Source organism: Limulus polyphemus, unplaced genomic scaffold, assembly GCF_000517525.1.
Source record: "Limulus polyphemus unplaced genomic scaffold, Limulus_polyphemus-2.1.2 Scaffold236, whole genome shotgun sequence".
NCBI classification, from domain to species: Eukaryota; Metazoa; Arthropoda; class Merostomata; order Xiphosura; family Limulidae; genus Limulus; species Limulus polyphemus.
Genome location: NW_013665846.1, coordinates 535,234 through 561,971, shown reverse-complemented (window position 1 = coordinate 561,971; position 26,738 = coordinate 535,234). Strand labels below are relative to the sequence as shown.

The window sequence follows — 26,738 nt, the reverse complement described above, 5'->3', positions numbered from 1 at the left end:
TTCATGTTTTATGAATGGTGGATGTACACCTATTTGAGGAACTGTGACATTGAGTTGGAATAGGATTCATATTCTGTTAACCATACTTTGGATCACTGGAAGCCAAGTTTTACTGTGGCTGGCTGGCTTCAATTTTCTAATTCCAAACGTCTTCTTTGAAGTCCACTCACAGTTTATGAGCAATTTAGAGTATTTTAATTTCAGATTACATAACCGCCTATTAGTCTGCTTTGTATAAAATGAACTGAAGAGGTAGAGATGATTGACATTATAAAATTTGATTTGTTTTGTTGTAACTATGATATTATAAAGTATTTTAAAGGTTATATATCGTGCAATTATAATATATATATCTATATGTACAGTTTCAATGAATATAAATTTATTAATCACTTCGCTACTTGGTTTCAAATTACTGAAACCAAAACAGACATATTTTAAATATTCAAACTTCAATTTATAAGAAGTAAATAGGGCAATAAAATGTCCGCAAAATTATCTAAATTTGCATATTAAAACACTTTGGAATATGTTTTGCGGCTTCATTCATGCATAATTAGATCCTTCTCGCCTTCTTTACAAATATTATTGACGAGTGACCAAGATACGATTAAAAAAACAATGATTATTAAAATTAATTCAAGCAACATAACAGAGTGACGATAAATGTTTTTCAAACTAACATATACGTCTTTATTTATCACGTCCTTCTACAGAAAACAAACACTTCACGATCAATCGACTGGTCTTGTTTTGTGTAATTAAAATTTACAAAGCGAAGCCGAAAGAGATTATATTTCTGTCTATTGAATATTTCATTCAACTCAAGCCTAATCTCAGATCTTAAACCTTTTTAATATTAGTTTTTCTTCGAATCAAAAGAGAGTCTTGTCATTTGAGTAAAAGCCTTTCTTTGATTGATCCAAGAATTCAAATGACTGTCTATAATAGAAATTACGACAACTCTCTTGCTGATCGATTAATTTTCAAGCAGAGACAATAACATCACCGTATCAATACTTATTCGAAGGAAAAGTAATTTTCACATTAATGGATAATGCACCAGAACAAAATTACATTGGTATGTGAGGCTCATTGTGAATTAGTGTGAGATTGCTATTAACGAAATTAGATTATTCTACAAACAAGATTTAATCAGTTAATTTCCGAGGTTCACTTTTGTTGTTCGGATCTTCTTCAGTCTTGGTGAAACTCATAATGTTAAAAACGAATTCGCACGAAATTACAATTAATTCTAAGTGCAAGGTTGATACGAGTGAATTGGATTATATTGCACTGAATTTATTCAATACACATCCCAGATCGAAAACAAAATAAGCCAAATTCTGACGAATATTCAATGGTCATTCTTAAATTAGGGATGATTTTGATTATATAAATCCAACTAAAGAAGATTACTTAGTTATGAGACGAAAAATCTAGAAAAAATTGCAATAGTTATAATTTGATATCTAGGTAATTGAAGTAATAAATAAATAAGACGATATTAAAGGATTTCTCTTACAATATCTAATTACGAAAAGGTGTCGTTAAACCAAATGATATTAAATTTAGGCTTAAGTTAATCTGTCGCTACAAACTTTTTATTTTTTATCTAAGAAAGATAAATGATTACTTATTTATGAAAATGACTCTAATTATTATGTTACTCTTCACAATTCTAGTCAAATTATTTGGTTGCCACTTGATCTTCTCAATTTTCATATAAGCCCATGCAACCTTAATAGTACTCATAACAGAACCTCGTACAAGGCAAACCATGGTTGTGAGTGTTTTATTAGCCTCTTTATCCTCACATGGTTCGTGCTTAGGATCACTCGCTATATGCTGGAAGAGGAATCCCTGCCCAACAAGTAACTGGGGGTCACTGACAAGATCTCTACAGAATTATCAGGTATCACCTAAAGAGCATACATTGAATTATTTAAAATCACTTTTTAATAGTTGTTGCTTTGTCTTTCAATCGCTTTCATTATACACTATAGTGGATTCGCATACTCTTGTCAGAGCGTTCATACATCTCCTACTGAAAAAGAATTTGTCCTCAATCTGTCGCATGTAGTAACCTTCAATAGGTTCAATTTTAATAACTACATGTTTACCATCTGGTATTTTTGTTGGAGAGCATGAGTTCATTCAACAAACTGTTTCTGGAAGTATAATTACTTTCGATACCTAAGGGACAGATTTTTATTTTCACCCATGTGTGTGTGTGTGTGTGTGTGTGTGTGTTTGTCAGCAGGATTTCTCGAAAACATTTGGACTATGACCCAACTCAGAAGTGGTTAGTTTCTGGAGGGTCAAGGTCGCAGCAAAGTTACCAAATTACAAAAAATCCTTACTGCTAACATGGAGACCGATTTTTCACATAATTTTTGATCTATAACTCAGTAACAAATGATCGGATTTTGATGAACTTTGGTGGACATATGGAAAATTATTCCTAATTGTCCTCTCAAAAATCGTCCGTATTCTGTTAACAACGACGGACATATTTTCGTATGTTTTGAGGGCCAAATATGACCAACGCTATGTGGCAGAGGTAAGCGCTCTACTGAGTGTCCCTGTAGTTGAATGTGCTTTTATAAGAATCATGCTGGTGTGACACTGTCTTATTAGTCGAATGACAGCCAATCACAGTGTAAAGTATCAGCAATTAACTTTCATATAATAGAGTAGGAGCAATCCACAAAATGCTTTTTATAAAGAAATAGTATTCCAAAATGCTAAAAGTGAACATATTATGCAGTATACATAATTGGGAAGAATGCGCATTATAATGGTAAACCTATCTTACACGCGGATATGTATCTGAACCCCATGCAGTTAGCAACGTATTCTAATTTGCTTATCTTCAATGTGGTGTAATTATCTGTTAATCAATATAGTTGACTGATTGAAAATTATCATTTCAGGAATCTAGAACAGCAATAAAAAGTATTGCACATACCAGGTAGTTATTGAGCAAAAAGTTACATAAAGAGCTAGCTATCTGTACTTTGCCCACCACTGGTACCTGAACCCGATTTTTAGCGTTTTAATTCTGCAGACTTACCGGTGAGCCACTAGGAGTCATAAGAGGAAAACAAATAAAACAAGGGCAAATGTGAAATGTAATCTAGTAAGTGAATTTGTAGAAGGTACTGGTGTTGAACATCACAATGTTCCAAATCTAGAATTACTAACCACCATCTTCTGTCATTTGTGGAAGGGAATGTTACTGCTTCTAATGAAACAAAAGAGCAAAAGAGGATGATTACAAAATAAAATGAAAATGAGACAAATGAGTATAAGTGGACTAGTAGGGACGATAAGTAATAATTTATCTGTTGACGTTGGCATCCCAGCTTCCAGAACAGTCGCATGCTTGTATGAATAACAATAATAAAAAAGGAACAAGTCCAGGTATATAATTAGTTATCATAAAAGTGTACTTTATTCTTGAAATTTCAAAGCGAAGTAATACACATTGACTCCTCCGTGATCAATATAGTTCCTGCTATGTTAAACTCTGCGTCTAGGTGTGTAATGTTAAGCAATAATACAAACCATCTAGCACGCATTTGTTAGCAGCTTAAGATAGGTTTTACATGTGGTGAGCATCAAAATAAGCATGATTTCATTTGAAGTAATTTATATTACGTTTTATTTTCGTTGTAGAGTTTGAAAATTCTAGACTTTTTCATTATATATTTTTAAATTTATATAACAATATATAATATTTATTTACTGCCCTGTATGTGCGGCGCTGTTTGTGTTCGACCTATTTGCCTGATTTGTTTTTCTAAATATCCTCCAAGGTAGGGTTTTATATAACGATTGCTTTTTCTTTGGGTGTTGCCCGTCGCCGAACGTGCTCGTCTTTTGAACGGTGGGGGCGTTATTCGTTGCTAAATAGTAACTAAAGCGTTGACAGTGCGTTATATTGACTAGTTGCTTTCTATCTAGTCCATCACCTCAAAATTCGGGACGGCTACAACAGACAGCTCTCAAGTAGCTTTGCGCGAAATTAAACAAAGAAAAACATACTTTTAGGTGTTAAAAATGAACATGACTGTCGTGTAATCTTTAGAAAGTCAAATATATGCTAAAGTGCATAACCTGCGGTAATATATAACTTTAATTTATTAGTAAACCTGTAATAAAAATTTAGTTATTTGCTTTTGTTTCGTTTTTGAATTTCGCGAAAAGCTACACGAGGGATATCTGCGCTAGCCGTCCCTAATTTAGCAGTGCAAGACTAGAGAGAAGGTAGCTAGTCATCACCACCCACCGCCAACTCTTGGGCTTCTCTTTTACCAACGAATAGTGGGATTGACCGTAACATTATAACGCCCTCACGGCTGAAATGATGGGCATGTTTGGTGGGTCTGGGATTCGAACCCGCGACCCGAGTCTTAGTTATTTTCAGTAACTGACATCGGATATTAAAGGTACAAAGAAGATTTAACGTGACTTAAAAATGAGGTTCATAAAATAAAAATTCATAAGATCGAAGAAAATCGTCTATTCTAAATTGACAATATCCTGTTTTCCATAAACTAGATCTATAACGTCTTCCTTAAAAGAGCAAGAAGTTTGTTTAGAAACGTGGCTTTTGCTGCATATTTGACACCTTTCAGAACTTTCATTTTTTTATTATTCACTCACCTATGTTATCGAATCGTCTTTATCCATGAACTATCTTATTACTGAACAAGTTTAGATAAGGTAAGGTATTTATAGTTCTTGTTATCTTGTAACAATTGTCTACGAGTAGAGGTTGGATGTTCTACAAATGTAGAAATTAAGCGTGGTTTTTAATGACAAAAAAGTACTACGATGCTAACTTTAACATCTTTTTAATGGGTAATTACTACGCCCACAACCGGCTGGTAGTAAGTTTTGGGACGTTGTGGGTTAAAGCACCCAGTACATAACCATTATTTGATTTTCCTTGCAAGAAGTTTTGCTGTTCATCTGTGTTTTTCAGATTATATCTGACAGAAGGGATATCCCCATCGCTTTTAAGAGCTATTGTTGCATATATTTTCTTTTAAGAAACATATCTTTTGTATTTTATTGACAAATTATATACTTTTTATTATTATTTTTTTTGTTTTATGTATGCATTAAATGGCACAATAGCGAATCTATTTTATTTGAATTTTTTTTATAAATATTATTATTTTGAAGCTAGTTGTAAGCGACAGTTTTAGTTTTCGAGTTTCATTCTTGATATCTTTGTTCTGGTGTCGATGTTTTGTCATCACTGTTATAAGTGTTGAACTTTCGCCTAGATTCTTACGATGCAATTTACAGTATTAGAGTAGTTTTTATAATATATATGGCAACAGAATAATTCTACACCAAATATTGTTAAGATCGTAAATAAATAGATGTAGAAATATGATAATATCAAGTTATACAGCAGACTAAATATAAGTCAAAGTACAATCATAAAAAATAAATTAAAATTAATACAAATCACCTTCTTCCTTAAAAACCTATGTGAAAGACAATAAGCCAATGATCAGACTCAAATTTCTACAGATTTCTACCAATGTCTCCGTTAATTTGACAAGTAACACATTGACTACACTTTTCTGACTCTTACCTATAAAATATGTTTGTGTACATAAATCGATATACTAGACATGGTGAAGAGTATCCCTGTTTTGTATTTTGACTTAAAATATCTAAACTTTTCTAACAAGGCAGAATAACCGAGAATGTTAGAAGACATAAAATTTAATCTCTATTAGAATTGTATCGTTTAAACTACTTCCAAAATTTTAAAACACTCCTAAGTGATAATGGTTATACTGAACCAAATATCTAAAGTACATATGTTCGATATTTGTTGTTCCTCAGTCATTGCTTTTTTGTTATTTTCACCCAAGCTTTAGTAAATGAAAGCGAAATAATAATTAAAAGAAGAATATGTTGAAATTAAGTAGTAATAATCATTTTTATTATCTGATACTAATTAAGCACAAAGATACACACACGGCTATCTGTGCTCTGCCCAACACGGGTATCGAAACCCCGTTTCTAGTATCATAAGTCCGCAGACATACCGCTCTGCTACCGGGGGGCTTTATTAATTCAGTATATTCACTTGTTAAATGGCGGCTAAAAATGGAACTATTTTATTACGAAAATAGTAAGAATAATTTTAAGAGTTATTTTTAAAGGGGAATTTGTCTTTTAATATTTCTTTTTTTCGGTAGAGCTTTACAAATACGCAGTTAGTTTTATGAAATTATATTTGTTTGTTTAAAGAAAGCACAAAGCTACACATTGGGCTATCTGTGCTCTACCCCTCATGGGTATCGAAACCCGGTTTCTAGCGTTGTAAGTCCGTATATATATATATATATAAGGCTGTGCCATTGGGGTGCATGAAATTAGAATCCAGAGATCGTTGTACTGTCTCTACACTTTAGCAGGAGCCCTACTCTTTGTTTGCCCTGAGCGTGCTGCGTCTTTTTTTTTAGGTTATTTAAAATTAATCTATACTATGATGTGTAGCTGTATTACTCTTTCCTCTCTTTCTGTGTTAAAAAACAAAAACTAAAATATCTGTTCTGTTATTTATAACACGAGAATAAATCAAAAATATGTAATTAGAAAATATAGTTAAAAATGAACAATTTATTTACCTCCGGTGGATTTACATAAGAGTTTGATGGTTTCACCTTCATTAAAAGGGCCTACCATCCCTTTGAGCTCTTTTCCTTTTTCGTTGAGCACTAAAGGATCTCCAGGTGGAACTAAAGAAAAAAAACAAATTAGCAATTTTTTTATCGACTAACACATTTTATCCTTATTTTGCACCTCTATACCCTTAAAAATAACTATTCAATTTAATGATCATGCCCTTTAGCAGTAAAAGGAATATGATATATTTACTGCCTGAATATACCAGCGATGACAAGCATTTACTCTCTTTCCATGTTTTTGGAATATAAAAAGAATAGGTCATCAAAATATGTAGTGTTTTTGGTGAAGTGTAAACTGCGAAATCTGTCATGCGCCGGCATGCAATATCAGAAACATCGCATTCCAAGAGGCTTTTCAAAACAGATAAAAAACGATGACATTCATTCACATTTTCAATAATAGAAAAATATCTGATCATCTAACACTTTAAAGATACAATAATTTTTTGTGCTGATTTACCTTTCAGAATATATATGTTGAATAAAATGAAACTCCTTCATATATCCGGTTCGGCGAACAGCGAATCGTTTAAGCCTGAAGCAATTTGAAAAGGAATACACTGAACTACCACTAAAAATTTCATAGTTTTCGAAAAACGAAAAATCCTTATATATAAGTTCCTGGCAGCATTCTCCATGATTGAGATTCAGTGGGAAAAAAAAGGCAGACTTTATTTATTACAACGCTTTCCTTTTCTTCTAATTAATTGGAACCCGCCCCATTACCACTTTTTGCAATAAAATAGATGAGGTATTTAAATGATGATTTAGGATATATTAAATTAATTGTATGGGATTTTATGTATGAACTTTCTCTGCATATCTTGATTTTCAATCACGACTTTTAGCTAAAAGTGCCTCCAAACAATGCAAATTAAAATGATCTTATAATATTACAGTTTCATGCTTTTTTTTATTAAACTAATGTTTAGTTATAACTTTAAAAAGAAGAAACAATATTCATAATGTTGTTTTAGAACATTTAAAAATACTATTGAATAATGTAACAATGAATAAGATGTTTTTAAGAAAGTATACAAAATTCAGAGCATACAAATTTTGAAAAAAAAATCTATATTCATTCAAGGAAATATATTTGTTAAAACTTACTATGAGATAACCATATTACGATAAATAGAGGTCGAGTACGTTATACTAAAATTATTTTGGAATCTCATCATGCAGTTACAGGTCATGATTGTGATCTCGACAGTAGCCTTGCAATGTATATGCCGTTGCAAAAGTTTCCATCGTAAGACTGTCATGTACAAAGCATACTACTCTTCCCTGCTTGCTTTCCGTAATTGATCTGGTGTACCAGGACTATATTTTTACCGTTTCAATAGTCAGATCGAGCAAAAATCCTTAGGCGCTATCTTTTATTTACCACAGTTGGGGGAAGAATTGTTGCAGATCCCTTTCTGGATGGTCCTGGTGCGCCACATTGAGCCATATTATTTTGTTTTTCAATACCATTAAGAACAAGGGATATTCTAGTCTTGTAAGTTCTAAATCCCTGATCTTAGTGTAGGAATATTTTACGTTGAAAAGTGTTGTTATATTCTCTTCCTAAAAGTTATCAATTTGAGGTGGCATCACACTACCTACGAAAACCAATATAAAAATGTAGTTTTGGTACATTCCATTCCACCGAGACTTGATATTGACTGTGGTTGTAACATGAATAGCTGATATGCGTATTAAAAATCGCTTTATTATAACGTACTCGACCTTCTATATTCCATAAAATACTTGTTTTTCATTGAAATATTTTCTTTCGTAAATAAATGTTTGGAAAACGTTAAATTATTAGTATTGTTTTACAAGAATAATGATAACAAAATAACAGATAAGCAGACACTGGCTTGAAGTCCTTTTGCGAAAAAGACAAATCTGAAACTTTGCTTAAAGCATTCTTACCAATGACTTTTAAGGTGATAATCGTGTTTATAGTTCGAGCTTTGTGAAAATCTACACGACATCTGTATTCTCCAGCATCGTCTAGCCTCACGGGGTCTAGCTGCAGAAAGGCAGGTCTGTTAATCATGTTGAAGTAGGCCCTGTTTTCTAGCTGAGAGCTAACAGATTGTCGAGCTTGCTTGATTTTACCTCTTCGAGCGTCGAGTGTGTAGATTGGTTGAGCTGATTCTCCCCTATACCAAAGAATTAGAGCAGCAGAATCGTCAGCAGCTGGGGAGGATATGTCACATGGTAGGGCTACTTTCCCCCCAACTACAGCAGTGTACAGGATAGAGGCTATAATAAAACAAAAGAAATAAGAATCTATTAATATCGTTTTGGAAGTCTTCTTAGGTTAACAATGTAAAGAAATCAACCAACATTTTCAACACAATAAACTACAGTCTGATAGAATAGTCCAAGGTTGAAGACTTCTGAGCGGTACTCATATAGCAAGAAAACGTGTGTTGCTAATCTCAGCATTCAGGAAATTGTATAGTCACCTAAAAATATTAGCTAGAAACAAGACACCCCCCCCCCCAGTGGCAAAGCGGTATGTCTGCGGACTTACAACGCTAGAAACCGGGTTTCGATACCCGTGGGCAGAGCGCAGATAGCCCATTATGTAGCTTTATGCTTCATTACAAACAAACAAACAAGAAAGTTTGATATTTATAAGGATATAAAGAAATGAGTGTTCAAATGTAAGTGTGATCAATGAGAGTTGTATATTTAAATATAAGCTATCATTGTAAATATTTTAAATGTCGACAAAATACAGATAAAAATATATGCAGTACGGGTAAAGGTGATCCCAGTTTTGAGGTTATTATCATTACATGTGATATGAGACGTCGAAAGAACACAATATAAAAAATTATAAAGAGTTAGTAAATACACTATTAAAACATACAATCAATAGAGAAGACAGGAGTTTGATTAGAAACTCAGAAGATGTTAGATTAAACATATGTAAAGGGATATCGGTAAAAGGGATGTTAAAATAAAGAAAACACTGGATAATTAATATATATCTGAAAGACAGATGATAGTTTAGAGAAAGCTAAATCATATTGTTATTGACCGAAAAAAACTAAAAAATTATATTCTGGAAACTAAAGAAAGTATCTTGGGAACAAAATTAATGCGGAATACGGTGAACATTGTAAAAGAGTGTGGTCAAACGTGATATCCTCAACTTTAGATGATAGATGCCTTGAAAATTCACGGATTAGACCCTAAATTTTAGTGTTGTAATTTTAAAGCTCACCATAAAAAAATTCAAACTTGGAAGATGCTGGAAAGTAAAGTTAAATAGTTGGTTGTAAAAATAAATCAGATATTATATAAAAATATCTTCAAAGAATATGTAAGGTTGATAAACTCCAGACTAAAAGAAATAATCTAATAAGGATAGGGAGCAAATTTGAAAAGTGTATTAAAATTTAGAAGTTAGCTGACTTTATTATGAAATATTACTCTTTAAAGTTCCAGAAAGCTTAAAACGTAAGTTTTATTGACATAATCCAAAGCTGAAAATTAACAAAGGCCGTATTAATTTATGATAAATTAATAACTGAAAATGTGGTTTATAGCTGCAAAGAAATAAAAAATGAAGTACGTGCGGACACTCGGAAGAAAGTAGAGTGAAATAAAAACAACTATGTAAAACAAATATCTAGATGGTAATAATATACAAGAGATCGGAGTGAAGAGTGCATACAAGTGACTGGTAAAAACTGGTACTTTTAATTATGCAGTTTGGCACATAAATGGAGTTAGAAATAAAATACAAAATTATGAGATTATGCAGCGCATCCAACGTTTTCGTTAAATAAACCTAATACAAATTAAAGAACTTAAGATCCGATTGTCGTTGATGGATATAAGAATTGCGAGCTTGAGGCTAATACATAAGCTGAGAGAAGAATGTATACTGGAAGTTTATCTCTTTTATAATAATACAAATTACACGTAAATTTATTTGCACGGTATGGTAGTCAATCCAATAACATAACCTAGATACAGGTTGATGGATTTGTGTTAATGATAAAATCTTCTTGGGAATCTAAATATATTATATATTTACAGTTAACAAGAAAAGTAAAGGGGTTTTAAAAATGGCCCTTGATGAAATATTGAATTTTTTGAAGAAGTAAGAAGGATGTAATTTTATGTTATTAGAAGGATTTAGTGCTTGCACTAAAGCGTACTGAATTATGTTTGATGCATGCTAGAGATATTGTACACTGTTGTGGAAGCTCTAAAAGAATCAAGAATTAATTAGAAAAAATAAGATTAGAAAAATAAGTGACGTTAAGAGTCAAAATGTAAGTATTAGTTTTAACTAATACGTGTAAGTAGAAGTCTGAGAAGAGGGAATGATATAATTAATTTTGCATTATTGAAAAATAATAGGCAAGGCATGGTCGACTAGATAATTTGCTTAAAAGAAATATTATGTGAAGAAAATATCATTTATTTCTACATCCATCTGATCATTTTCATTTGTATAGTAATTTCAATCAGATAAAAACAGTTAGTTGAGTATCAGAGATTAGATTAAAGAATGGATAAAATGTAAAAGTAAAGAAAAATACAACTTGAATGGTATATCATGTATATGGAGGAACACGTTAATAATCTTTGTCTAAACTAAAATAAGGTTAAGTTAAATTAAGCAACCAAATTAAACATATACTTTTATTAAAATAAAAGATAATCCTATAAAAGCAACCAAATTAAACATATACTTTTATTAAAATAAAAGATAATCCTATAAAAGCAACCAAATTAAACATATACTTTTATTAAAATAAAAGATAATCCTACAAAAGCAACCAAATTAAACATATACTTTTATTAAAATAAAAGATAATCCTATAAAAGCAACCAAATTAAACATGTACTTTTATTAAAATAAAAGATAATCCTATAAAAGCAAAGTAAACACGTTCATAAAATTACAACACAAAATAGATGGGACAACGAAGAGGGTAATTTATTAAAATTGAATGTTAAAATAGCGTTAAGGAAATATTATAGCTATGCATATGAAAAAGAATGGAAACATTTTTATGTTAAGAAATGGATGTAAAAGTCCTATTAAAGCAAGTAATAAAAGATGGGTACAGTTTAGTTTGTTTAAGCGAAAAGCTTTTGCAGGGATCGTTTGTATATTTTTTTAATTTTGCTCAAGATTTTTTCAGAATATTGGACATGCACCTTTTATATGAAATAACGTTTCCGGAATAACTTGAAACTATCTAATATATTTTTGCATTGTTTTTCTACAAGACACGGCATTCGGATATATGTCCCTATTTATAAGAATGATTGTCACATTTTCTTCATACAGAGCAGACTCCACTACTTCTAGACACAAGTGACTGTCCGCGGTGGTTGTCGTTAAGTTCATTGACAGGCAAGTGTTTTTATTTTTGAAACTTAAAATGCATAAATTACAAACTTTTTGGCTGAAACATTGGGAATACGTAAAGACTCTTCACAAAATACAAAAAGTATAGGAAAGTTTAAACAATAATTTGTTATTCCGCTCTGTAACAATTAGTCTGCGATAAAATTGAACATCTCTGAGAAGTCTATCAACATTTTTTTTTTATTTAACAGAAGCTATATTGTATAAAACGTTTTAAACTATGAAGTAATTCATAGTTTTTGTCATGTTTATCAAAACTTTACAAGTTGTATCAAGAACTTGTTAATTTCTGGAGAAAAAAAAAGAGGAGACAATAAAGCAAGATTTACTAAGTTTGGATTAATGTGACATCTATGTGAACACCTAAACAGTTTTCACCGCAACAAAAACTTTCGAGAGCAAATATTTCATAGAATCTGTATTCCAAAAATCAATGTCACTAGTTATGGGCACATTTTGCATGTACTGTTGTTAGCACTTACTATCCACTGGTTAAAAGGGTAGTACTACATTTTGTATCTAGATTCAATCATTTGTCGATTTATTTGTTTTACGATCACCTCAGTTTTGGTTATAAGTGTTTCTTTTTAGTTCTAACAGTGCTACCTTCTTTTGTTAGTGTTTTTTTTAAGGAAGCATAGACTGTCAAGGAGATAAGTGATAGCTCATCTTAGTGTATTAAGGTCTTTAGTAAGGTGGTTTTGGTTATACTATCAGATAGCAATTGTAGAGACTATCAGTGACCATATAGTTAGGAACAGACTTTATGAATGTATACCGAGGTTGAAAAGACCTATTTCAATTCTACAGTTGGTTACTCAGCTCATTTGGATCCCCTCACATTGTACTTGGATCACAAATATTGACGTTAATGCCATTGCTTGCCTGCACCTTTCAAAGATGAGAAAACTTTTCATGTTTCTGCCAATGATCAACAAATTTGTGTCTGCTTAGTTAGAATTTTATGAACTTAACTAGAACTTACAAAACTTCCCAGAGTCTAATTTACTGTATAAAGCCTTTTGGTAACTTGACTAAGAAGTAGAACAACATCGTCCACAATGAAACCTGACCGATCAGATGTATGTTCCATAAATGCAGAGACTGCGTCAATGCAAGGAATTCTATAGTAAGTACTTCCTTTTTCCAAGTATTTCTATATATTCCAGGCAATATGATTCAGTAAGATCTCAACTTTGAAATTGAAGATACTTATGTTCCATGGGTTGTAATTACCAACATACTGTAAGTCTTTGTTTTGAATTTCGCGCAAAGCTACTCGAGCCTGTCTGCGTTAGTCCTTCCCGATTTTGATGTGATAGATTAGAGAGAAGGCAGCTAGTCAACACCTCCCACCGTGAACTACTGGATTTCTCTTACCAACAAACAGTAGGATTAGCCGCAACAGTATAACGCTCCCACAGTTGCAAAGGAAAGCATATTCGTAGATGGGATATTACAAGCGACCCCTGATTCAGTAATCATATTCTTCGAATAAAAAAAGCTTTCTAAATTTGCTATAACTTCAGCTCTGTTGTTCATGTGGTTAAATAATTATTCAATTATAAAACCTTTTATAACTAATTAAATATATTCTAATACCTTTGGATTGTTATTATAGGTTAAATAATTATTCAATTATAAAACCTTTTATAACTAATTAAATATATTCTAATACCTTTGGATTGTTATTATAGGTTAAATAATTATTCAATTATAAAACCTTTTATAATTGATTAAATATATCCTAATACCTTTGGATTGTTATTATAGGTTCGATATTTATCAAAGTGCTAAAGCTGACAATAAACATGAATTAAATTTCCGAGCAATTCATTAAGATAAGCAAACATATCAGGTTCTTTGTCTCAACCATTATTCATCAAAAGCATTCACTAAAATGTAATTTACTTAGATTATTGGATAATTTTTGTGAAATCACTGGACGTGTTAGATGATTTTGTTTGTTTGTTTTTAATTAGGCACAAAGCTACACAAGGGCTATCTGTGCTCTGCCGACCACGGATATCGAAACCCGATTTCTAGCGTTGTAAGTCCGCAGACATACCGCTGTGCCACTGAGGGGCATGTCAGATGAGCTGCAGTCAGAAATTTGCTGATGCTGTGTGCTTCTTTATTGGATCGCACATAGTTTAGTATTTCAATGTGCTGGACTGTGGATCCGATATTCTATGATTCGGGTCCCATTGCCGAAAAAAAGAAGAAGAAAATCGCACTTTACACTTTGGGACCTTGGGTGCATTATAAGATTGATGATCAAATCATAAGTGATGGTGGTGGGTGCTTATTGACTAGTTACCTTCTCTCACCACCTGTTAAAAATTAGGAACGGCTAGCGTAGATAGTCCTTTCGCGAATATCCAAAACAGATTAAACCAGCACTCCCTAATGACTTAAATGCAACTGTGACTTGAAGAGGTGTTGGAATTTCTCGCAACTTCCTCAAAACCTAGATCCTTATTATTTCCGTACAATCGAAATGCTTTAAGTGTTGAATTACCTCTTTAAAGTTTTTTACTCGTTGTAAAACATTTGAAGTTGTAATTTCAAAGTGTACAGTAACGTAGTAAGATATAATGTATCCCTCCAAACAATATTCCGAATTTATTGCTGCATTTTGTGTTGTAGTTTTCCATTTTCGAAGCTTAAGCTTTTTTTGTAAAACCTCCAAAGAGTTATATTTCAAAGCACTTTAAGATATTTTTAGCGAACTAACGGTAAGAACCTTTCACTTTAAATCAGATTAATGTTAGCAACTGAAGAACTGCTTTGATATTTCTTCACTACTGGTAAACAGAAGCGAAATCACTTGAAAACTCATGAGATTTGTTTGTTTTGTTTTGTTTTTTGACAAAGAATGGTCTAGTGAATTACTCCGCTTTTGAAATAAAGCTGATACAAGAAAGAGCTTCAACACCAAAGTCAGAAATTGTGATAAAATTCGATGAATGATTTCCTGCCATTCTGAGGACTGCTTCCTTGCCCGACCTTCAGGTTTTTGCCGTTATTCACGCTCGTTTCTATGCCCCTTGGAGAAGTTTGATCAATAGAATGAAAAGTCTTCGGGTGGTCTTCAATCGGATTTTGTACTTTAGCAGAACAACCCGGTTCACGTTACTGGTGGGAATTCGGAATGTTATAAGAAAGATTCAAAAATGTTAAAATTTACGATCCGTGTCTTGGGGCCATCTTTTATCTATATCAGTTATCTCAATTTTTGTTATGGCTGCGTTAGGTTGGTGTCATTAAACAAGGCCATGAGAAAAGGATTAATTTAGAGATATTGAAATGAATAAAAGGTAAAGATTTTTATAATATACTCCAATAATTACGCCTGGAGATTTATAGTGTATAACTTTATACATTTCTCATAAATTTGAAGCATTAGAAACTTCAAAACGGAATAATAAATGTTATGGCCAATGCTTACATCGTTATAATTGAAATGAAAATACTTAGTGAGTGATAAGCTGGTTTAATATGACACGTGGGAACTTTTATTTTGATTGCACTCATAAAGGATCGGCTATATGGTTTTTAAAGACGAAATATGTTGTATATGCATAAAATATACATAAATGCAATATCGAATAGTTTATCTGAAATTTATATTGTCAGAGGACTCACATTACTCACTTAAGCTGATTGTTCATTTTGGTATCTTTAAAGGACATGCTTTATTTTAACGACAATGAAGAACAAACACTGCTTTCTTTACACCTATTTAATGTCAATAACGTTGATATATAAAAATCACATCATTAAGCTGTAAAGATTTCCATACGTCCCATAGCCCATGATTTATATCAACTTAACAAATCTTTGATAGGTTAAATATATGCAGAGATTCTTCGAAATTTGTATGTTCTAAAGATTCGACATATTTTGGCACTTTGAAAACATACATGGTAAACATCCTCAATATGTGATAATTACGCGCTTCAGAGATGCGGCAAACGTATTATTATATAATATTATTAAGTTAATATAGTAAAACTGTAAAGTGCTATTACTTTATTATTCATTTTTTAAAATTAAACTATATCCGAATAACAACATCTTTCGGACTTCTGAGAATAATCTTTAAAAGTACTTAATTAAATTGAACTATAATTACTGGATGTAATATTGCTCTTACAGTTATTTTCTCAACATACAATTTTCTAATGTAACTAATTATCTCATATAATGCTAAACGACTATAATAAGCCTAAATGATGTAAACAAAACAATCTGTATATTATGTATATATCCTGACGCGCATTTAACCATACTATTAATTAACAGTTTTTACAGCTTCTAATTATAGAGCGACTTTATTCGCGAGAGTTCTGATTTTCTGAACGTCAATTAATCTCATGAGTCTAATATATGCCTTTTCCAATATCCAAAGAACATAACCTGAATACAGGATTAATAGAGTTTGACAAAACATCTGCAAAAATAGTTTTCGCAAATTTCAAGCTAGGAAAAGAACAACAACATCTCAATCTGACTGGAAAGACAAAAAAATTATTTGAATATAAGAGAAAAATTGTTTCTTTCTTGATAACAAGTAAGGAAGGTAAGTCATGAAATTATCTGTGTTTGAAACGATGTGAATTGATCATAGTAAAGTTACCCGTGTCTTTGAATTTTGATGGGGTTCTCTTTTGTCGAAAATGCCGAAGACGTGACTTCTTACTATCATTCAATAAGTAAGTATAACAACTTCCAGGGAGCTCTAAGTTGATGCTGCTGCATAGAAAATGTAAACATTTCTTTAAGATTTAGAACTTAGTTCCTTTGTTAAAGTATTTGCACTGATTGTGTTTTTTGTGGATGAAAAAATCCCCTTTAGTACGTTATTTCCAAAAGTAATCGCTGTTTGTATAAAGGAAGTTGACAAATTACAGATTATTATAGCAAAATCTCATATACTAGTTGTATAATGAACAGATGTTAGTCGGCTTCAGGGCAAAGTCAACTGATTTTAGTTAAAGTTTTTTTTTGAGAAACATAAACAGGCGTACTTAGCATTTGTTCAAGACTAACACTACCGAATGCTATAGATTGAAGGAAGAACTATTGCTTTGAGTATAAAGAGCAGATGTTGCAAGGGCAAAATCAACTATTTGTATTGTTTCTTTCATAAGAACCTACTTGCATTTTTAAAATATGTAACCACGAAAACCTTTATATTTTCAGTTTTGGAACTGCAATCAAAAGATAATCATATAAATATATAATTCAATATCCATGCTATATAGAATAGAAAGAAACTGTAATTTAAAAGTAACTGATCACTAGGAATCTAGAAAAAGTGACACTAAAAACAAAGTAGTTAACGTTTATTATTTTATTTAAATGTAATATAATATTCACGCTTATGTGCGTAACAAAATTAAGTTAAAAAAAAACAAAAAAATAAGAGTGTTTGTTTTGGAATTTCGCGCAAAGCTACACGAGGGCTATCTGCGCTAGCCGTCCCTAATTTAACAGTGTAAGACTAGAGGGAAGGCAGCTAGTCATCACCACCCACCGCCAACTCTTGGGCTACTCTTTTACTAACGAATAGTGGGATTGACTGTCACATTATAACGCCCCCTCAGCGGAAAGGGCGAGCATGTTTGGTGGGATGCGGATTCGAACCCGCGACCCTCAGATTGTGAATCGAGCGCCTTATCCACCTGGCCATGCCGGGCACAAATAAGAGTGTACTCGATGCTATCTTATGTTTCTTGAATGCTCTTAAAATCTGCAAGAAGTTAGATAACATTTTTTCAGTAATAATATGATATTGAAATTTTGTTTGCTACAGGGTGCGTTAGTTACAGAAAATATTCCATGAAAATATTTCGACGTTAGTACGTAAAGTTTATTATCTGTTTAAAAAATTTCATTTAAAGTTTCTGCCTGAACTCTTAGGTGCCCACAAAATCTTTATTCAAGTAGATATGAAAATAACTTATTGTCTGATCTTATAGAATTATTGGTGTTGAGAACGCTTACTGTTAAATAATGATGGAGAATCTTGAGTAAAAATTTGTAACATTTTAATTTAACTCCCTAAGTTTATTTTCTGTGCACTCTGTGAGATTTATCTTGAAAAACGTGCAGATGAAAACATGTAAAAATTTGTAAAATGCTTGGATTTAGGTGGTAATAGGTTATTAATATGCTCATCAACTCATTTTTCTTATCGAATTTATTATATGCTAAGTTGAAGTCTTACTAAACATGTTTTCTTCCTAACTTTAATAAAAAAACAACTAACTTTTAATAAAAATAATTTACTTAGTCATTTCTCATACGTCAGGTTAAATATTTGTGGTATGCAGACATACAATGTGCTTCTACTATCTATGGTGATAGAATTTGCTTAAATTATTGATTATTTTGTTTCCTCACTGTCATGGCGGCAACACATGGTTCAAGGTATCTAATATTATTTTGTTCTAACCATCTTTTTTGTTCTTTTGTCAGATGACTTTTTCTGTTTGCATGGTTGTTTCAGTGTATTTTGAGCCTGGATTAAAACTACTTAGAACTTAAATATATTTTGCTGGCCAAACTTTAACGTCAAATGAACCTGACAGCTGATCAAAGACGCTATCTGGTGGACAAAGATAGCAAGCTGATGTTTTAAATCCAGGTATGAAGACAGAAGGCGTTTTTGAACTTAGATCAACATTTTAGTGTTGAGGTAATCCAACTCGCGATAAGAACTAATAACACTTGCATAATTGGGAGTGAAGACTGCCCGTTGTCACAAGTGGGTACGCGCTGTTTTCAGTTTTGTACTAAATAACGATGTTGTTTATTTCATTTAAAGTGCTGTTTTCAGTGTTGTGCTAAATAAAGATTTTGTTTATTTCATTTAAAGTGCTGTTTTCAATGTTGTACTAAATAAAGATGTTGTTTATTTCATTTAAAGTGTCCAAATTCTCTTATTTCTACTACTTCCAACGCCCGGCATGGGTGGTTAGGGCGCTCAACTCGCAATCTGAGGGTCGTAGGCAGGCTCGAATCCCTGTCCCACCAAATATGCTAACCCTTTCAGTCGTGGGGACGTTATAATGTGACGGTCAATCCCACTATTCGTTAATAAAAGAGCAGCCCAAGAGTTGGCGGTGGGTGGTGATGACTAGCTTCCTTCCCTCTAGTCTTACACTGCTAAATTAGGAACGACTAGTACAGATGGCCCTCATGTAGCTTTGCGCGAAATTAAAAAAAAACAATCTACTACTTCCACACTAATTTCGAAAACTCAGCTGAATACTCTTGCTCGGAAAGTTCATTGGGCCTAACATGCAGTTAATCGCGGGTGTTTCTATCAGAGAAACTTGTTGGGAGATCGGATTTATCTGAAAATTCCGCATATTTTAAATGCTTAGGCTTTCTATATTTCAATCTAACATATCAGTAAAGCATTTTAATTTTTTTAAAACTATTAAATAATGTTTTTAGCGCATGCTCGTTGGAATGTTAATAGTGGATCCAACTTTCAGCATGATGCAGACGCCTATTTGTAATTTTCAGCAACCAAAAGCATTTAATGCGTGAATATGAATAAAACTAAAGAAATTAAAAGGGTTTACTACCTTTTTGCGGGTCTCTTATTGACCGATTCTGGAGTTTTTATAGGTGACAAAAGTCATAAAGGTGTATAAATTAATATTTGTTTAAATGAGTAATCAATTATATGACGCAACTATATCGAACTGTACTACCGTTTTTAATATTATTACTTTATAAGCTGCTTAAATAGAGTCATCTTGCAACAAAAAATAAAATTTTCAATCAGATTGGAACTTTATGCTCGCTTAGACGAAACAACCAAGGCAGAAATTTGAATATTCAGAGGGAAAGTAAACAGCTAAGCAGAACATGTCACCTTAAATGGTTTGTCTGGTTCTTTAAAACGAATAACAGGATTGACTGTCATTTTTATAACGCGCCCACAGCTGAAAGCGCAGAGCATGTTCAGTTGCATCACGTTTCGATCCCTGGGCTTTTCTATCTGCAGCTCCCCACGCTAAATATTAGGCCAAACTTACAAAAAGAAACCAACTTCAAACAGGTCAAAGCTGTAAAAAAAATAATTAATTTGTTTTCTCATTTACACCAATAACAATACTTTGTAAAATATACGAAAAATATATTAATATTTTGTGATTTTCAATCAAGAAGAAATTTCAAAAAGACCATATTTTTACGGTAGTTTATGCTATTCCAACACAAAATAAGTAAAATATGAACTTACCTATGTAGTTTTAAATTGGTCATGAATTAAAATAACAAAAGTTCTAGTGGCAATATATTTGTTTTTCCCTAATATTTCACCATTGTTTGAATCATAGCAAATCTCTGACAGACTTACTTAACTTTCGGAGCAAACTGCAAATTTTAAGGATTTCGTTGACAACTTTCTTAAAAATTTTATTTATTAATAAATTAAGCACATAAATAAAGTTAATTAGATATTCATCAAATTTATTATTTTTAACCGACGTTTATTGCCTGTGGTGTGATACGTGATTCATTACCCAATTATGAATTTAGTGAGATTTACCATATTACAGAATTCCTGTGTATGTGCATAAGTGTGAGAGTGAAATTTTACAGGTACCTGAGCAATATGTGTTCAAAGGATAGAATCTCAACAAAACCGCGTAGAACGCAAACTCTATGTCACCATAAGGGTGAGTTGCCTTGATTGCTAAGTAAACTAGAGTAGGGGAGTACATATCCTAAAGTAAACTAAGATATATTATATTCTAAATATATCTTTCCGGTTATACCAATTAGACAGAACCAAGGGGTTGTATGTTGTAGACAGAACTAAGAGGTGTAATATATGACCTAAAGGGAACTAAGGAGTTATATATATATATATATATTCCAAGCAGAACTAAAGAGTTTTGAGTTCTAGACAGAACTAAGGGGTTGTATGTCCTAAATGATCTGATATACGGAACTGAATAACTATAACTTCTAAAAAGGTCATACAACGAGGTCCTAGAAGATGGTTTGGGACCAGCAAAGTAGTTTAATCACTTCAGAGTTTATATACTCCTCGAAGTGGCTTTTTACAGATATGCTTGAACATTCCTCTCATCGAAAGAAAGCATTAGTCTGTATTCATAATATATTTAGCGAAACAATGTCCCTCAACGCTAAAATCCGGGATTCGATTCTCCTCGGTGGATACAGCGGATAGTCTAATGTGGCTTTACTCTAAACCAAGCACACATATTGGAACAATGCATAAAACTGCAAATACCTAAACCAATAAACAGATATTTAAATAACTCCTCCAACATTCTTTTAAAAATTCAATAGTTCTGAATGTGCACTGGTGAATAGTAATTGACTTCTTGTTGTGAATATTTAAAATGGAAAACAAAAGTGGAGTGACAATTTACTTGTAAACAATTCAGGAAACAAATATTGGTTACAGTCACGAGCTTAAGAATAGAAAGCAATCTAATTGTTAATAATTCTTTACTTTAATTCTTAAACAAAATATCCAACAGAGTAGATAACGTTTTCATCAGTTATGTTATGTCACGTTGAATTATTCTCTTCCAGCGCCATATTGTAGTACTTTCATGGCCATAACTGAACATCGATCGGAAACTGTCTTATCACCCGCTGTACTCACGAATGAAGCTTTGCAGGGATTCGAAGAACAATTAATCACATAATAAAACCATGGTTTTTAAGCAAGTGAATTACACAGTCACAACTCGTGCTTCATATGCATTAAAAAACTGAAATCATGTATCATTGACACAACTAATTATCTTGTGAGCAAAAAACAACACTACGTTTCAATGTCATGTTTAAAGTTTTTTCGAAAAGTCTGGACAGAAATAATGCCCTTTTTGTGTGTCATGGCAGAAAAAAGTTAATAACAGCCACTTTAGTTTTCTTGTTTATCACACTGTAGATATGCTTATATGTAATATTCAAAGTACCTTTAATCAGTCGAGGAAAGCTATTCAACTACAAATGAACAATGTTTCTGTCAGAAGAAAGAAAGATTTATAGCTGTAATGAAAAACGGGACATTCTGCCTTCTTAGTATTTTCCTAAATCAAACGAGTACAGTATATATTAAATATGAAAAAAGTTAAGAAATACAGTCGTATAGAAAGAAACTATATTTTTCGACAGCGGATCAAATACAACAATACTAATTAAGACTGAGAAAACATAACCAAACAAGTCTTCTAATTGTGATAGTTTTTACATTTTTTAACTTATAATACATTTCATATTAACTTACCTTTTTGAAAGTGTCTAACTTTATAAAATAACAAAATGTGAAATGTTACAGAAATGAAATAACAGTAAAATTATCCCGCAAGCATAAGAAGATTGAAGCTGTTCTTGTAATCTTGACACACAGTTATCAGGCAGTTTTTCAAAGTATTTTATGATTGATTATACGTTATTAAATTACGCAGAATACCCCCTACGTATATCTAGATATATTAAACATTTGTATTAATAATTAATAATATTTTCATAAAACTGAATTCTCAAGGTAGTTCAGAGCAAGGGTCATTTGTGGCAGTTTTAGTTCCTTTGATAGATCGGCTTTCAGAAGCTTCATTTATTATTTTTTTTCTTTAGAAAAAAAATGTAGAAATCTAGATGAATGCATGCATCTGAGAGAGGAAACACGCGCTGCAGTTTTTGATAGGAAAAAGTAAAATAAACTAAGAGAATCCGTAGGAGGTGGCATAGCGTTTTCGTGGAATACTAGTACATGACAAAATGTAAGTGTATACTTTAGCAATGATATAGTTCTCACAAAACTGTTTGATTCCCGTTTTCTTTTTTATAAGTATAGGAAAAAAGGAAAAATGACAGTTCTAGCTCAGCACCAACTTAGTGTCTGAGAAGATGAAAATGGAAGAAGCTTGTACATTGTTACTTACATTGAGCATTACAAAATCAGCGTGTCACAGCTGCGACTCAAGTTTCAAAACGAAAAAAAATAACTTAATGATACGAATACTTAATATAACGCCTCAAGCCTTTTCTTTGCATGTTTGGATTTTCATATATTCGTCTGTAATCACAGTTATGTAGGAAAGAAGGGATGACTGGTCGTGCCTGTAATTTTGTTAGTAATCCTAGTGAAGCATGTCTCAAAACTTTTCAACGCAAATAACTGTATTTTTGGCAAGATTTTTGTCCGAGTTAGATTTTCATTAGAGGCAGATGCACAACAAGGCGTCTAATTAAGATTTATATAAGGCTTTTAAACAGTCGAGATAAATTTTAGTCCTAGAAAAAAGGCGAGCTGCAACAATGAAAAGATATGAATAACAAACAGTGGAAAATATAACCACGAATTCAAATTAAAGAACAGCAAATGGGACAAGAAAAACCCATACGTGTTCGAGAATGATGTTGTTTACATGACGATAAAAACATGCAAGGAAACAAGGTTATATAGGAGTACCATCATCGTTAGGTAATGGGGCATAAAAACGTGTTAAGCCCATAAAAGATGATTATACAGAAACATATTAAGGTTTTTACGGACATTAGTATCCATTCAGAAAATGTAATGATGTATAATACCTAAATTATTTTGGATTTCCAAATGACATGAATCCTCATACAAATACAGGTTTAAAGTTGGTGCTAACAACAAAAACGAGAATTTATCAGTTATAGACGGTAAAGGTCTTATCCTTTAAAAATCATTTCAATTTTACACGAGTATTAAAGAGAGACATAAGCTGTTAATACTTTCGTTATGGTCGGCAATTCCATTGAATGCAAGAAGAAAGTTAAAGATTTTAAGACAAAAACAATCGAAACTTTTCATTATGGTAGTTTTTATATCAATATTCATGTTTATACATTTGATAAAAAAGAGTACTTAATCAACAATTTCTATATATTTTAACAATTCATATAAATTAATGCTTTGTGTTATTAAATACGGATATTTATATGATAATGTAAAAATTATCATTGTTCTACAAAAGAGGAATTCTTAAATGTATTTGTTTTCTTTCGCAATACTTTTTCAAATTTTGCTAACATGTCTTTGGGCATGTGTTTTTTTTTTAACTTGAATTTCTATTCATAAAATAAACTTTATGAGGAAGGCTATAACAGAATTTTACATATTAGTCACACTTGTATATTGACGATATTCCTTTACCGAATTCTTTAGATTTTCTTGATATTGCTATACTTATTTATTTACCAGAACTCATCCTGGATAAAACTACTAGAGAATGCACATTACAGAAACACACATACAGCTATCATTAATCAAACTTCCACGTCTGAAATGTTTGAGAAAACATACTTGTAATTTCGAAGCAATAAATTTTTCATTTTTGATACAGATATTTCTAACATCTCATAAGACACAGCATAATATGTTCAACATTACAAGATTTTGCAGTCAGAGCTCATGAATTCTTAATTTTCAAACTAGGTTTCTTCTGCCGTATTTTGTATGCCAAGTCTATTCAACTTTGGGGTAAGTTCACTACCCTTCTTGCTAACAAGAATTTTGCAAAACACTATGATCTTTTTAGAACGATCATGGCTATACTCTAATTTTTTAGCTATTTATTATTATTTTATAATTCAGTTAGGAAATAATGAATAATTTTAGTATTTTGCGATCGTTACTATTATCTCTCTCTCTCTCTCTCTAGCTATTGAAAATTATTTAAACATTACAACATTACAACATGACTTCATTAGTTTAGCTAGATTAGTATATGTTAAAGCTGTTAATTAGTGTATTTACTACTAGCGAAAGTGCCAGTTTCGCTCGGGTTATTAGGTTGATATATTATAGATTACTATGCCAATGTGTGTATTCTGAACCTACTTTAGCATGGAAGAAATGTCAAAATATTTTAAACATAAAAAGTCGTAGAGGTACGATAATAATAATTTTTATATAGATAATTATAGATGCCACTATACGTTATCTAACCTATATAAAAGCCGATGTTTGTCACGTCACGCTCGATTTTTCGAAGTAAGAGGAGTCATATAAGCCAAATGCATTTATTCAGATAGAATAGTTCGTTTAATATCTGCCCAATACGAATTTAGTGACGGGGTTGAAAGGGGGCCGTGAAGGCGTTCCCGTGAAACCTTGTAAGTGTAGTGAATGTTGGTATGATTTTAGAAATTAATAAATAAGCCTATAGTAAAGACATAATGTGAGATAACCTAGCCTGGAGCCAATTGCTTAAAATTTATCATGCAAATAAAAATATCGATCCAATTTTAAACTTAAATCGTTTCTGAATTTAATCAACGGAGATTCTAAATTAAGAAATCAACAGTTTTTTTCGATTTTGTAGTTTATACATTTCAATTTACAACAATATAAGGTTATACTTTTGTTGCTAAGCAAAGTGGTATAAAAGCCATTGTTTGAACGCATTGTTACCAAAAGGCACTGGTTTTCCTATATATTAGAAGTTGTTATAAAGGAACTACTTCTTTTCTATGTGGTTTTTAGCTAGCTTGCCTCATTAAAAAGATGTGGACACGCACACTTGCAGATAAGATAAGTAATAATACTTAGATACACACCCTCAGGGTCTACTTAGTATGGTTGCAGAATTTCAGGTTTCTAGGTTCTTTCATCTTTGAGCTATGGCGGTCACACACACACACACACACACACAGTCATGCCTTTTTATTAATATAGATTACTGACGTTTCATTATTTATCAATTCAACATAAGAGTGTGATCATTTATGCATGTTTTAAACCACACACACGTTTTGGAAAGTTTTATGAGTTTAACTTCATTTATTACGTCCGGATTTTCGCTGTTTAATTTGATCATGCGCACAGGTGTGTCCTTGACGTCGGACAGATTGTTTGGCTAGGTTGTTTATAAAGTTATATACGTTGCACTTAGTCAGTTCTGTAACTTTTTTATTGCATTCGTTGATTTAAATATAAGATTGCTAAAATTTACTAAACTATACTGTTATTTATATTTGGTTAGTTTATATATACAAACATAGTTTTCCGGTAGCATATGTGTGAAGCCTTTTATCTTTTGCTTCAATGTGATTGAAGTTACGCTGTCGTGGTCGGGCGGTCGGTTTTTCATTGGTTACTTACTGTTGATTTTTTTTTAGAGCAAAGCCACATTGTGCTATCTGCAATGTCCACCGCGGGGAATCTAAACCCGGATTTTAGTGTTGTAAGTCCGTAAACTTATTGTTGTCTCACCTGGGGACATCACTGTTGATTGGGAGAGTTAAATGGAGATATACTGACGTGCTTTTCTTTTAAAGAATCGGTGATAGAACATAGGAGCAAATAATTGGTTTCCATGTGTTTTGTAAGTAACGGCACGCTCTTCTTTTTAGGTCAGTTTACTTAAAATCATTGGTCATAATCTACATAAATATAATAGTACTGTCTGTTGTGTACCCATGTAACTACTTCGCAGGGTGTGGATGGATCTGCGCCGAAATTGATATGGAGAGTTATTTGGTCCATGCAGGGATGCATGCGAAGTTGCGGTTTAAAACTTTGTGTTTTGCAGTTTTTATTGGACGTTTTTTTACAATTACATATAAGGGAG

At 32.1% G+C, this 26,738-nt stretch overlaps 1 protein-coding gene across 6 annotated transcripts in view; it reads right to left on the bottom strand.

Annotated features, from left to right (window-relative positions):
- LOC106478637 (synaptogenesis protein syg-2-like) overlaps positions 1-26,738 on the bottom strand; it is a 263,962-nt gene that overhangs the window by 71,514 nt on the left and 165,710 nt on the right. For all 6 annotated transcript variants that reach the window (XM_022382272.1, XM_022382270.1, XM_022382268.1 and 3 more), the window contains exons 2-3: positions 8,646-8,981; positions 6,666-6,776 (exon numbers count right to left, since the gene is read on the bottom strand). In XM_022382272.1, the coding sequence (XP_022237980.1) occupies positions 6,666-6,776; positions 8,646-8,981 (447 nt within the window). The remainder of the gene's footprint in view (positions 1-6,665; positions 6,777-8,645; positions 8,982-26,738) is intronic.